Source organism: Salvelinus alpinus, chromosome 29 (assembly GCF_045679555.1).
Source record: "Salvelinus alpinus chromosome 29, SLU_Salpinus.1, whole genome shotgun sequence".
Classification (NCBI taxonomy): Eukaryota; Metazoa; Chordata; class Actinopteri; order Salmoniformes; family Salmonidae; genus Salvelinus; species Salvelinus alpinus.
The window spans coordinates 21,078,650-21,094,033 of NC_092114.1; the positions used below are offsets into that span (position 1 = coordinate 21,078,650).

Genomic DNA, 15,384 nt, shown 5'->3' on the forward strand with positions numbered 1-15,384 from the left:
TCTCTCAAAGCATACCTACGTGGCCAAATTATCTCTTATACAGCCAACCAAAACAGAGTTCGCTCTCAGCGACTTCGGGACCTGAGCGAATCCATAGCCACATTGGATGAGAAGTATGCTACGGTTCCTTCCTCTGATCTGCATAAAGAGCGCCAACTACTCCAATCTGAATTTGATGAGCTTTCTACCAGGCAAGCTGAACAGTTACTCTTGCGAGCTCGGTACAGAGTGTATGAACAAGGCGACAAGGCCAGTAAACTCCTTGCACATCAGATCCGTAAGTCTGAGGCCTCACGTTTAATCCCACAAATAAGGACCCCGTCTGGTGCCACCACAGTTATACATAAAGAGATCAATGATCAATTCAAACAATTTTACTCTGCGCTATACACCTCTGAATCCCCTCAAGACCCTTTGCTGATTGATTCCTTCTTTAATGGCCTGAATATGCCTTCAATTGATACAGACACCCATGACTGTCTAGAAGAAGAATTTACACCTGAGGAGATTGCAACAGCAGTGTCCGCAATGAAAAGTGGTAAATCACCGGGTCCGGATGGTTTTCCAACCGAATTTTACAGGACGTTTTCTGGTCTGCTTTGCCCATTCTTGTCTCGACTATTTGCAGAGTGCCTTGATACCTCAAAGCTACCGCCTACTCTTTATCAGGCTTCAATTTCATTACTATTAAAGAAAAACAAAGACCCCCTGGAATGTGGATCCTATCGCCCAATCTCGCTTTTAAACTGTGATTACAAAATTCTAGCCAAGCTTTTAGCCATCCGTATGGAAGGCTCGCTGCACCAAGTAATACACTCTGACCAGACTGGCTTTGTGAGAAATAGGCATTTGTTTTTCAATATTAGGCGCCTTATGAATATACTGTACTCCCCAGCGTCGGAGGACCCAGAGGTAGTGGTCTCACTTGATGCAGAAAAAGCGTTTGACCGCGTTGAGTGGGATTACCTAACAGCTACCCTTTATAGATTTGGCTTTGGTCCCAAATTCATTGCGTGGATAAAGATTCTTTATTTTTCCCCCATGGCTTCGGTACGGACTAACAACTTGTCCTCTGACTATTTTCCCTTGCACCGCGGATCCAGACAGGGCTGTCCACTCTCCCCCTTGTTGTTTGCTTTGGCAATCGAACCTCTCGCCATTGCACTACGCTCTAATGATGCCATTCAAGGAATAATCAGGACGGGCTCAGAGCAGAAAGTCTCGCTATATGCGGATGACCTCCTTTTGTTTATCTCTAACCCTGATACCTCATTGCCACGCGCCTTATCTGTTCTTAAAAGGTTTGGATCAATCTCAGGGTACAAGCTGAATCTAGGCAAGAGTGAGCTTTTTCCTGTAAACAAGGCTGCTTTAAAGTGCTCTTTTACAAGTTCTCAGTTTAGGATTGTCCGGGATCAATTCACCTACTTGGGAGTTAAAGTGACAAGGAAATATTCAAATCTGTTTCAGGAAAACTTGGTTGCTCTAGCAGACAGTTTGAAACAATCTTTTACTTTTTGGAAGTCGCTACCTCTTTCTCTTATCGGAAGGATTAATGTCATTAAAATGAGTGTGTTGCCCAAATTTCTATATTTATTTCAATGTTTACCCATTTTTATTCCAAAATCTTTTTTTATTTCACTGGATCAAACATTCATGCATTTCATTTGGGATGGCAAGGTACCACGGATTGGTAAAAAACATTTACAGAAGCCTAAGTCATTGGGGGGTTTAGCTCTACCAAATTTTCAGACATACTATTGGGCTGCAAATTTCAGAGCCCTTCTGTACTGGCTGCAGACTGATCCTACTGGCCCCAGACCACTCTGGGTCCAGATGGAGTCTGAATCGTGTAAACCTGCTGCACTTTCTTCTGTGTTGTGCTCGTCTCTCCCAGTGTCCCTAGGCAAAAGGTGTGTCAACCCAATTGTAAAGCAGTCTCTTAAAATTTGGAATCAGTTCCGTTTAGCCTTTGGCCTCCGAGGCTTTTCTCTATCAGGCCCAATCAATCAGAACATTTTATTTCCTCCATCTTTGAATGATGGGGCTTTTGGCATCTGGCACTCACTAGGCCTCTCCTCACTAGCCCAATTATTCTTTGATGACACATTTGCCTCTTTTGCTCAGCTACAGGAAAGGTTCAACCTCCCCCAATCCCACTTTTTCCGCTATCTCCAGACTAGGAACTTTGTCAGAGCTAACACACCTGAATTTCCCCATATGCCTGCGAATACAGCTATAGAGAGCATCTTGGAGCTGAACAAGCTTCCTAGGGGCACAATTTCAGATGTATATGCAATCATTCATGACTTACAGAACCCTTCTTTGGTGCCTTTAAAGACTCGATGGGAAAAGGATTTGGGGGAGGAACTTGGGGAAGACACCTGGGAATCTGTGCTGCGCAGGGTGCATTCGTCCTCTTTTAGCACTAGACACAGCCTCATTCAATTCAAGGTGGTTCACCGTATCCACTGGTCTGGGGCCAGACTTGGAAGAATATTCTCTGATTTTGATCCTACCTGTGTCAGATGTAAAATAGAACCAGCCACACTGTTGCATATGTTCTGGGGCTGTCATAAACTGTCAGGTTTCTGGGAATTAATATTTAAATGTTTCTCTGATATATATGACACTGTTATAGATCCGTCTCCCCTTACAGCCCTTTTTGGTGTACTGCCCATAGGTACCCCCCTGTCAAGAATCCAGTCGGACACTGTTGCTTATACAACTCTTTTAGCTAGACGGCTAATACTACAGAACTGGAAGATGGCAGCTCCCCCATCTTATACATATTGGGTGAGAGATGTGTTGTGCTCTCTGAAACTAGAAAAAATTAAATTAAATTCACGTGGGAACCCCAAACTGTTTAATGAGGCTTGGGCTCCATTCCGGTGTTACTTTAAACAGTCCATCCTCTGATGGCATTCCTATTAAAACCAAAATAAGTCTGTATTTGACCCCCCTGTGACTTACTTAGGGGTTGGATGAGCATTTCTCTGTGTTTTTTCTGGGGGGGGGGGGCATTAAGGTTGATGTGCTTATTGATTGTGACCTGCGGATGCCTTGTTCATCTTGCCCGGGCAGAGACTAAGGTGTGAGCTTGTTTTTCCCAGTTATTTTTATTTTTAAATTTCGTTCACGCCTACATAAAATTATTATTATTCATTTTTTATTTTAAAGCATTGTAAACTTTTCATTTTTGGTCCAGTGGATGGTTGGTCTGTGGCCTTGACTGTCTGTGAGTGGTTGCATTTCTCCACCCCATCCCTTGACTGTTTACAGGAACAATGGTGAGGTGGTTGCTCTGTCCCTATACTATAGATTGCCCTTTAACCTTTGTAGCCTTCTGCCTGGTGTGTTTAACTTGTCTAAAGTATGGTATCTTTAAAGCTATTTTTTTTTAATGTATTATTTGTATTTTTTTCTAGTTGAGTATATTATTTATATTGCTTTGTCTTGTCTGTGTGTGTAAAACTTAATAAACAGAGTTTTCAAAAAAAAAAAATGTCCTCCAGACTAATGGGTGGAATTTGTTTGTGAAATTGTTTGATAGACATACTATAGGAAAGTAACAGGGTTTGAATAACATATAGTGAGTGTATTACCTAAAATAAGCAACAGTTTGAAAATGCCTCTAAACTTGGACTTGAATTAAAAAACAAAGCTACAATAATAAGGTTTGACATGTCCATATGAACCAAAGTAGTCTGAATAATGTAGTAATACATTCTCAGGTTTTCAGTCGTAAACAACCAGTTTTACACTCATAGCAACAGATGACATGGACACATCTGAGTGGCTAGTTACTGACTAGACCTGAGCAACAGATCTGAAATGTGTGGTTAGTTACTGACTAGCCCAGAGCAACACATCTGGAGTGTGTGGCTAGTTACTGACTAGACCTGAGCAACAGATCTGAAATGTGTGGTTAGTTACTGACTAGACCAGAGCAACACATCTGGAGTGTGTGGCTAGGTACTGACTAGACCTGAGCAACACGTCTGGAGTGTGCGGCTAGTTACTGACTAGAACTGAGCAACAGATCTGAAATGTGTGGTTAGTTACTGACTAGACCAGAGCAACACATCTGGAGTGTGTGGCTAGGTACTGACTAGACCAGAGCAACAGATCTGGAGTGTGTGGCTAGGTACTGACTAGACCAGAGCAACACGTCTGGAGTATGTGGCTAGGTACTGACTAGACCAGAGCAACACGTCTGGAGTGTGTGGCTAGATACTGACTAGACCAGAGCAACATGTCTGGAGTGTGTGGCTAGGTACTGACTAGACCAGAGCAACATGTCTGGAGTGTGTGGCTAGGTACTGACTAGACCAGAGCAACATGTCTGGAGTGTGTGGCTAGGTACTGACTAGACCAGAGCAACATGTCTGGAGTGTGTGGCTAGGTACTGACTAGACCAGAGCAACATGTCTGGAGTGTGTGGCTAGGTACTGACTAGACCAGAGCAACAGATCTGGGGATGAGTAACTCCCGAATAGGGGATAGAACCTGGGTTCGTAACATAACAAGCCTTACCAAGGCTAAGAATGATACAGTATATTGAACCAGTATATTGTCTAATTTAGACCAGTTTAGTACCAGACTTTGACTCACTTCTGCTGGAAGTCTTTGATGAGTTTCTTGGCCTTGTTGTACTTCTTCTCTAGGGTGGTGTACTGGCACTGGGCCTCCTTCAGGTGCTCGTTGACCGTGTGGCACAGGGTCTGGGCCTCGATCCAGTAACTCTCCAGCTTCAGCATCCTCTCCTTGTTCTCCTCCATGCTGGCCTTCAGCTGGCTCTTCTCCTTCTCCCAGCGTGCCTTCTCCCTCTCCACCACAGCGAGCTGGGATAGACAAGCACAGATAAGCATGGTATTACACTCACACACCAACACGGCCTACACACACCACTAGGCACCTCATTAAATACAAACAGTGGAACACAAATACAGTATTGACAGATTTCCAAATACTGTAAAGCACAAGCCAGCTGACTGACTAGACACACTATGGTATTACATGTTGTCACGATACCAGTACTTTGATACTAGGAAGTAAGTAAGCAAAGCAAACAAAACATGAAGATGACAATATTTCTTTGGAAATAGTCCTAATGTTGGAAGAAACATTTGTTAATTTTTCAAGCTATAGCACACAATAGGTTTTAAAGGAACAAAGACTTTAGTCTGCTTTGTGTTTTTCTTTTTGCCATGGAAACTCAGGTACAGTATGATAGTCAACACTAAAAAAGAGACCGTGCTATGGGTTAAACACATAACATAAAATATATAGCACCATAATATACTTGACTTAAGGCTTACTATCCAGCCTTCACAACGGAGAGAAACTAACAGACCATGTACTGACAAGCCCTTCGTTGAGCTTAGTTTATTGGTGTGACCTCCTTCTAAACATTGTTATTGTATTAAATCCTTCTACTCCTCAGGGCAAACTTCTAAAGCAACCCTCTCCCAAGGACCACCAGAGCAGCTCATGCTCAGAGCATTACACCAACAAGCTTATCTTTCAATTTCACTAAATCCAGTCATTGAATTCAGTTAATATCTCTAAATCATTTCCTGCAGTTTGAGCTAAGCTGTCCTCGTGAGGATGCAGAGGGAGGATAAACCAGAAACTTTTAGAAAGCTGTGCCTGCTTGCATGTCACTCTCACTTAACCACTGGCTCTCTCACTGCCCAGACACCTTTGACATGAAACTGCAAGAGGCAACTCTGCCGTGCAGTGAAGCTAAACTGCTGAAATATACATGCAATTGCCTTAAATATTCAGAAATAACTTAAAATAGAAACTATTATACCCTGCACTGTCCAATGACGTCCTTTTTCCAAACATGTCTATTTCTCATGCGTTTATTGCACTTAATTTGCCTTTTATACCATTCATCTTAGAGATGACAGCAGGGGACATTTCTTACCTTGTTTTTGAGCTTCTGTATCTCTGCCTCGGTGACAGTGTGCTTGATCTGCAGCTGAGGGAGTAGAAAGGGAGGAGGTCGATCTGATGATCAAACACTTGGCTGCGCAGCCTCTGTGCTGGACAAGCCTCATGCACACACACAACCACTGAGAAGAGCCACACAGCCCAGCCCATGCATGACAGCACTCTCTACCACTGACAGGGAGAGACTCACAGAACAGGAGACCAAGAAGGGGAGTGAGAGAGAAAGGTACAAAGTAGAGGGAGAGAGGGAGAGAGAGAAAGGTACAAAGTAGAGGGAGAGAGGGAGAGAGAGAAAGGTACAAAGTAGAGAGGGAGAGAGAGAAAGGTACAAAGTAGAGAGGGAGAGAGAGAAAGGTACAAAGTAGAGAGGGAGAGAGAGAAAGGTACAAAGTAGAGAGGGAGAGAGAGAAAGGTACAACGTAGAGGGAGAGAGAGAAAGGTACAAAGTAGAGAGGGAGAGAGAGAAAGGTACAAAGTAGAGGGAGAGAGAGAAAGGTACAAAGTAGAGAGGGAGAGAGAGAAAGGTACAAAGTAGAGAGGGAGAGAGAGAAAGGTACAAAGTAGAGAGGGAGAGAGAGAAAGGTCCAAAATAGAGGGAGTGATAGAAAGGTCCAAAATAGAGGGAGAGTCAGTAGGCTAAAGGGATATAGGAACTACATACAGTAAGTAGTAAGAGAGAAGTGAAGAAAGAGAGGCAGTTGAGGAAAGTGAAGAGAGAGAGAAAGCTGAAGAGAGAAAGGGGGAGAGAGAGAGAGAGAGAGAGTAGAGGTCTTGGGACAGTAGAGATTACATGATTTCTCACTCAATATCCAGAACACCGCAGTGCAGCTCAGGCAATTTGTTGAATGTGTCACAAGTGGGGAGTGAGGGACAAAATGTTCTGGTGCCAGCAGTGCTAGTAAGGCTTTTCAATCAATATTACTAGCAGGTTGGGTCCTTTAAAAAGGAAAATGGGCTCTAGAAGAAAGTAACGGCCAAAAACTACATTTCAGTCATTTGTTACTCTTTGACTTTGTTGCAATCAGGAACGAGAAATAGTTGTTGTACCAAGTTCCAAGCCACAGTATTAGTGATATTAGTGTGAGGAAAATACATAAGATGTTTTTGTTGGAACTTCTGTATTTTTTTAGAGTGCTGGAATACTTAGACTAATGAAATAGACAGAAGAATAGAATCAAATAAATCCAATAGACAAATGAAAGGGGTGTTCGAGTGACCTCTCTGAATGTCTGGTAGAGTTTGGTTGCGTCCAACTCTGAGGGGGAAATGATGTCATCTGTTTCTGGCAAATCGAACACCTCGATGCTCTTCTCCCCGTCACCCTCCTCATCCCCACCACCGTCCGCGGCCGGCCCCGCCTCCTCCTCCTCATCAGTGGCGTACTCCCCAGTCTGAGGACACACACAGACACACACACAACATGAGAAATGAGAATACATTCCATAACTAGTCGTACATGTCACTGGGAACACACAGTATTATGTATCTAAAGCTTGTTTACTGTTTTCATCTTCTCTTTCTTTGTTCTGACTTGGTCTAACTTTCATTGAGTTATCCCTTCCTATTTTAAGAAGCGCTGCCTGCCACTCCAATGTTGCATTTGATAATGAAAACGATTAATATGTTTTACAGTGAGGACAACAAATACACCAGTGTAAGCTTTCTCTCAGCCAAGGTTGTAAATTCAGCTCTCTTTCTCAGGATGGAAGGGGAAGGCAGAGGCTCTGTGCTTCACAATAATGTCTCCAAAACTCAACAGCACTGAGAGGATGGTTAAGTTCATAACTGATTCATAACTGGCTGTGTTATTATGAGGAAAGGAGAGAGAGAAAGAGACTTAGCGAGAGTGAGCGAGAGACCAGTTGTCCGGTCTGGGTACAGGATGACAGGGGTCCTGTCAAAGTGAGAGGGACAGGGATGATTGAGGGATAGGGAGTTGAGGAGAGGGTCAGGGTTGCAGGGGTAGGTAAAGACGGGGGATGAGGTGAGGAAGAGGGATGATTGAGGGATGGGGAGTTGAGGAGAGGGTCAGGGTTGCAGGGGTAGGTAAAGACGGGGGATGAGGTGCGGAAGAGGGATGATTGAGGGATGGGGAGTTGAGGAGAGGGTCAGGGTTGCAGGGGTAGGTAAAGACGGGGGGTGAGGTGAGGAAGAGGGATGATTGAGGGATGGGGGTTGAGGAGAGGGTCAGGGTTAGGGGGTAAAGCTGGGGGGTGAGGTGAGGGATGATTGAGGGATGGGGTTTGAGGAGAGGGTCAGGGTCAGGGTTAGGGGGGTATAGGTAAAGCTGGGGGATGAGGTAAGGTGAGGAAGGGGGATGATTGAGGGATGGGGGATGAGGAGAGGGTCAGAGTTAGGGTTACAGGGGGGTAAGTAAGGAAGAGGGATGATTGTGCAGTATGTGTGGTCTAGAACACAGCCACAGCAGGATACTCTATGTGCTTCTCTTCCCTGCAGCCTCACTAAAGTGATCCAGACAGACATGCTTATAAAGAGGAGTTCCGCACTGCTGCAGCCTGCAGCAGCCTCAGATCTGGTTGCAGAGAGCCAGGCAGGGAGAGCCAAGCAGACCCAGGGCCTGCTCTACCCAGGATCGAATGATCCATCCTGGCATCCTCTCTCTGGTCCTTCTGCCAGAATCACACTGGGCGATTGACACCTCAGATACACTGGTGCTGGAGCTTACAGAGATGGCGAGCAAACAAACATACACACACAGAAACATTATTAGAAACATCTGGTGCTTGCTTTGTTATGGTACAGCAGAAGATTTCTCTCCTGCTGCTCTCAACAAATATCTGCTATAGTGCATTTATAGTGTGTGTGTGTTTACATGGCTGACGATCTGGACAGACACATCTAAAGCCTTGCTGACTTACTCAGGGCTGACCAGTCAGAGATTTAACCCTGTGTGTTTGCCATGCGGGGGGGGGGGGGGGGGGGGTCTCTCTCTCTCTCATCGAAAGTAGTGCACTATATAGGGGATAGGGTGCCATTAAGTCTTACAGTCTGACAGCACACAGTATAATAGTGATGATTGAATTACCATTACTAATATGTCTGACATTCCTACAGAATCCATAGCTACCCCATGCAGTCAAAACGGTGCTTGGGAACCTACACTGGGGACTCCACACTGAATTGAAACTAGCAAAACATTCATTATGCATAACCGACATGGTAAACAATTATGAATTCTGTAAGATGATTTACGCTCTGCAATAAAATGACAGCATTAATATCAATAGCTCCATAAATATTACATTAAGTTCCTACCACATGGCACATTATTCACCCTAAACACAGCTTGGGACTGATAATATCAGAAAGCTGTGGAGCTTTTGGTTTGGCTGGTGTTCCCAGTACACAGACAGACATGCAATACAACCCTCTCAGTGACAACAATCCATCCACCAATGAATGACAAACAGTAATGGACGTTTGGCCAAATAAAAATGTTGTATATGAAATCATCACGCATAGATACACATAAATACTTGAGGTAGTCGAATATAGTTCATAGTTTAAACTAAAAGGCAATTAGTGTCTTTGATATTGCCAAATATTTGAATTAGAACCAAAAACTACAACAGTTAGTGGAATTATTCTAAATATATGATCATAAGCACATGTTTTAGAGGGCTCTTAGACATGAATCTTATAGCCTAGAATTAAATGAGGGACATGGAATCACCTCAACATTAGGGTAGACCACTTTTGCAGCTTCAAAATGACTAACAAATATATTTGAATAATGAGTGACATAAGGTAATACAGTAACACTTACATTTAAATCTTACTAATTTAGCAGACGCTCCACAGCGACTTACAGTAGTGACTGCATACAATTGTCAGTTGACATCAAGTTGTAGTAACTTTGTGATTATTACAATAGCAACATTTAAATAGTTTAAAAAAGTTTTACTTTTTGGGGATCTGTATTCAAATAGTTGTAGTCACCTTCAAAGTAATTATTTGTTCTCCTTGAAAAATACCCTGAACTAACATATATACGCAACATGTAAAGTGTTGGTCCCTTGTTTCATGAGCTGAAATAAAAAATCCCAGAAATGTTCCATAAAGAAAAAAATATTCCATCCCTGTTTGTGAGCATTTCTCCTTTACCAAGATAATCCATCCACCTGACAGGTGTGGCATATCAAGAAGCTGATTAAACAGCATGATCATTACATATGTGCACCTCATGCTGAGGACAATAAAAGGCCACTCTAAAATGTGCAGATTTGTCATACAACACATTGCCACAGATGTCTCTGTCACGCCTGCTCCCGCTCCCCCTCTCTGGCGCTCGAGGGCACCAGGCTGCCCTTCATTACGCACACCTGTCACCTTCATTACGCGTATCTGCCCAATATTGGACTTACCTGGACTCCATTACTTTGTTGATTGCCTTAAATCTGTCTGTTCCTCAGTTGGTTCCCCGTGTCAGCATTATTGTCCTTATGTCGTTTTGTTCCCCCTGTCCAGACGCTGTTCTTGTTTTGGTCTGATGTCCGTTTTCCAGTAAATGTTCACTCCCTGTACTTGCTTCTGGTCTCCAGAGTCGAGAGGTACAGAATGCTGACACCACTAAAGGAAGCATCAGGGTGACGGCTCGTCAGGTGCCGTCGCCGATGGAACCAGGGGTGCCTCAGCTAGCTCGTCGGGCTTCCAAACCTTAGCTGGCTTGAGAGGTCTTCTTGCCCCGGTTGGCTTGGCAGACACCCACCCCACGTCATGATTCAGCTGGCCCATCAGGCTCCCACGCCTCAGCCGGTTTGTCAGGCTCCCACGCCTCAGCGGTAATCGTCAGGCTTTCACGCCTCAGCTGGAACGTCAGGCTCCCACGCCTCAGCCGGCTCGCCAGGCTCCCACGCCTCAGCCGGATAGTCGGGCTTCTACGCCTCAGCCAGCTTGTCCAGCTCCCATGCCTCGGCCGGCCCGTCATGCTCGCCCAGGTGGGAAGCTGGGTGGCGCCCCTAGAGGGGGGGTGCTGTCATGTCTGCTCCCGTTCCCCCTCTCTGGTGCTCGAGGGCGCCAGGCTGCCCTTCATTATGCACACCTGTCTCCATCATTATGCGCAGCGGCGCAATATTGGACTCACCTAGACTCCATTACTTTGTTGATTGCCCTTCTATATCTGTATGTTCCTCAGTTGGTGCCCTGTGTCAGCATTATTGTCCTTATGTCGTTTTGTTCCCCCTGTCCAGACAATGTTCTTGTTTTGGTTTGATGTTCGTTTTCCAGTAAATGCTTCTCGTCTCCAGCGTTGATCCTTACAGTCTCAAGTTTTGAAGGAGCATGCAATTGGCATGCTGACTGCAGGAAGGTCCACCAGAGCTGTTGCCAGAGAATTTAATGTTAATTTCTCATAAGCCACCTCCAACGTCATTTTAGCGAATTAGGCAGTACGTCCAACTGGCCTCACAACCGCAGACCACGTGTATGGTGTCGTGTGGCTGAGCGGTTTGCTGATGTCAACGTTGTGAACAGAATGCCCAGTGGTGGTGGGTTATGGTAAGGGTAGGCATAAGCTATAGACAATTGCAACACAATTGCATTTTATCTATGGCAGTTTGAATGCACAGAGATACAGTGACAAGATCCTGAGGTCCATTGTCGTGCCATTCATCACCTCATGTTTCAGCATGGATCGCAAGGATCTGTACACAATTCCTGGAAGCTGAAAATGTCCCAGTTCTTCCATGGCCTGCATACTTACCAGACACGTCCCCCATTGAGCATGTTTGGGATGCTCTGGATCGACGTGTATGACAGTGTGTTCCAGTTCCCGCCAATATCCAGCAACTTTGCATAGCCATTGAAGAGGAGTGGGACAACATTCCACAGGCCACAATCAACAGCCTGATCAACTCTATGTGAAGAAGATGTGTCACGCTGCATGAGGCAAATGGTGGTCACAGTAGATACTGACTGGTTTTCTGATCCTACCTTTTTTTAAGGTATCTGTGACCAAGGGATCCATATCTGTATTCCCAGTCATGGGAAATCCATAGATTAGGGCCTCATTTATTTATTTCAATTGACTGATTTCCTTATATGAACTTTAACTCAGTAAAATCATTGAAATTGCTGCATGTTGCGTTTATATTTGTGTTCAGTATAGTTCATTTCCACCAGGGGTTGGAACCGGTTCAGGGAACAGAACCGAAAACCGGAAAATAACAGACATTTTCAAGGAACAGAATTAGAACCAGGAATGAAAGTGATTTTGATTTCAGAGGTTTAAAAAGGAACAGAAAATAACCATTTAAACCGTTACTTTTTTTGTTGTTAGAACCGGTTCATAACTTTATTTTGCTGCTCGGAACAGTGGAATGGAACGCAGAACATACTGGTTCTGTTCAGAACGAAACGATAGGGAAATGTTTTTGTTCCAACCCCTGCTTTACACAAAGCATAGTTAAAACTATAGCTATCCCAGGTCTGATACATACACATACAAACACACACACCAATAATCTACTTGTCACACCCTGATCTGTTTCACCTGTCTTTGTGATTGTCTCCACGCCCCTCCAGGTTTCGCCCATCTTCCCCATTATCCACTGTGTATTTATACCTGTGTTCTCTGTTTGTCTGTTGCCAGTTCGTTTTGTTTCGTCAAGCGGTTTTCCCTCTGTTCCTGTCACGCGATTGTTCCTGTTTTCTAGTTTCCCGGTTTTTACCTTTTCTGCCTGGCCTGACCCTGCCTGCCGTCCTGTACCTTTTCCCCACCTATCTGGATTACTGACCTCTGCCTACCCTGACCCCGAGCCTGCCTGCCGTCCTGTACCTTTGCACCACCTATCTGGATTACTGACCCCTTTCTGCCTTGACCTGTCTTTTGTCTGCCCCTGTTGGATTAATAAACTGTTGTTAATTTGACGTTGTCTGCACCTGGGTCTCACCTGAAACGTGATACTACTTCACAACACTGCCAAATGCCATTCTAAATCCCTCTCTGATTTTCTATCTATCTAATCATGATGTGCTGGGTGGCGGGGACACATACATATATCAGACATATACAGTATATTACCATACATATCAGACATATACAGTATATTACCATACATATATCAGACATATACAGTATATTACCATACATATATCAGACATATACAGTATATTACCATACATATATCAGACATACTGTAAGGGGTGCGTAACTGGTGGCAGCGAAGTCAGACGCAGGAGAGCAGAGCTGGGTAATAACCGGAGCAGTTCAATATATATATATATATATCGCCGAACACCGCCCGAACAAGGAGAGGAACCGACTTCGGCAGAAGTCGTGACAGTTGTACCCCCCCCATGACGCGCGGATCCAGCAGCGCGCCGACACCGGCCTCGGGGACGACCCGGAGGGCGAGGTGCAGGGCGATCCGGACGGAGACGGTGGAACTCCCGCAGCATTGAAGGGTCCAACACGTCCTCCACCGGAACCCAGCATCTCTCCTCCGGACCATACCCCTCCCAGTCTACGAAGTACTGAGGGCCCCTCGCCCGACGCCTCGAAACCAGTATGGAACGAACGGAGTACGCCAGGGCCCCCTCAATATCCAGAGGGGGCGGCGGAACCTCCCGCACCTCAGACTCCTGGAGTGGGCCAGCCACCACCGGCCTGAGGAGAGACACGTGGAACGAGGGGTTAATATGGTAATCGGGGGGAAGCTGTAACCTGTAACTCACCTCGTTCAGTCTCCTCAGGACTTTAAATGGCCCCACAAACCGCGGACCCAGCTTCCGGCAGGGTAGGCGGAGGGGCAGGTTTCGGGTTGAGAGCCCGGTGCGAACACCGGGGCCTCACTGCGGTGACGGTCTGCGCCGGCTTTCTGGCGCAGCACGACGAGCTGAAGGTGAACATGGGCGGTGTCCCATGTTTCCTCCACGCACTGGAACCAGTCGTCCACAGCAGGAGCCTCGGTTTGACTCTGATGCCAAGGAGCCAGAACCGGCTGATACCCCAGTACGCACTGGAAGGGGGAGAGGTTAGTGGAGGTCATTGTTCTGGGCTGATCCCTCACCTTCCACATGATCATTGATGCCCCACGAGGTGAGATCTTGCATGGAGCCCCAGACCGAGGGTGATTGACCGTCATCTTGAACTTCTTCCATTTTCTAATAATTGCGCCAACAGTTGTTGCCTTCTCACCAAGCTGCTTGCCTATTGTCCTGTAGCCCATCCCAGCCTTGTGCAGGTCTACAATTTTATCCCTGATGTCCTTACACAGCTCTCTGGTCTTGGCCATTGTGGAGAGGTTGGAGTCTGTTTGATTGAGTGTGTGGACAGGTGTCTTTTATACAGGTAACGAGTTCAAACAGGTGCAGTTAATACAGGTAATGAGTGGAGAACAGGAGGGCTTCTTAATGAAAAACTAACAGGCCTGTGAGAGCCGGAATTCTTACTGGTTGGTAGGTTATCAAATACTTATGTCGTGCAATAAAATGCAAATTAATTACTTAAAAATCATACAATGTGATTTTCTGGATGTTTGTTTTAGATTCCGTCTCTCACAGTTGAAGTGTACCTATGATAAAAATTACAGACCTCTACATGCTTTGTAAGTAGGAAAACCTGCAAAATCGGCAGTGTATCAAATACTTGTTCTCCCCACTGTAGGTATTCCTCTTGTCCAGATGGGTTAGGGCAGTGTGCAGTGTGGTTGCGATTGCGTCGTCTGTGGACCTATTAGGGCGGTAAGCAAATTGGAGTGAGTCTAGGGTGTCAGGTAGGGTGGAGGTGATATGGTCCTTGACTAGTCTCTCAAAGCACTTCATGATGACGGAAGTGAATGCTACGGGGCGGTAGTCGTTTAGCTCAGTTACCTTAGCTTTCTTGGGAACAGGAACAATGGTGGCCCTCTTGAAGCATGTGGGAACAGCAGACTGGGATAAGGATTGATTGAATATGTCCGTAAACACACCAGCCAGCTGGTCTGCGCATGCTCTGAGGGCGCGGCTGGGGCTCCCGTCTGGGCCTGCAGCCTTGCGTGGCTTAACATGTTTAAATGTTTTACTCACGTCGGCTGCAGTGAAGGAGAGTTCGCAGGTTTTGGTAGCGGGCCGTGTCAGTGGCACTGTATTGTCCTCAAAGCGAGCAAAGAAGTTATTAAGTCTGTCTGGGAGCAAGACATCCTGGTCCGTGACGGGGCTGGTTTTCTTTTTGTAATCCGTGATTGACTGTAGACCCTGCCACATACCTCTTGGGTCTGAGCCGTTGAATTGCAACTCTACTTTGTCTCTATACTGACGCTTAGCTTGTTTGATTGCCTTGTGGAGGGAATAGCTACACTGTTTGTATTCGGTCATGTTTCCGGTCACCTTGCCCTGGTTAAAAGCAGTGGTTCGCGCATTCAGTTTCGCGCGAATGCTGCCATCAATCCACGGTTTCTGTTTTGGGAATGTTTTTATAGTTGC

General features: G+C 45.5%; 1 protein-coding gene across 3 annotated transcripts in view; it reads right to left on the reverse strand.

The window, feature by feature from the left end:
• Positions 1 to 15,384, reverse strand: part of LOC139559291 (neurabin-1-like) — a 119,028-nt gene that overhangs the window by 31,556 nt on the left and 72,088 nt on the right. For all 3 annotated transcript variants that reach the window (XM_071375156.1, XM_071375157.1, XM_071375154.1), the window contains exons 7-9: positions 7,179 to 7,352; positions 5,936 to 5,989; positions 4,615 to 4,844 (exon numbers count right to left, since the gene is read on the reverse strand). In XM_071375156.1, the coding sequence (XP_071231257.1) occupies positions 4,615 to 4,844; positions 5,936 to 5,989; positions 7,179 to 7,352 (458 nt within the window). The remainder of the gene's footprint in view (positions 1 to 4,614; positions 4,845 to 5,935; positions 5,990 to 7,178; positions 7,353 to 15,384) is intronic.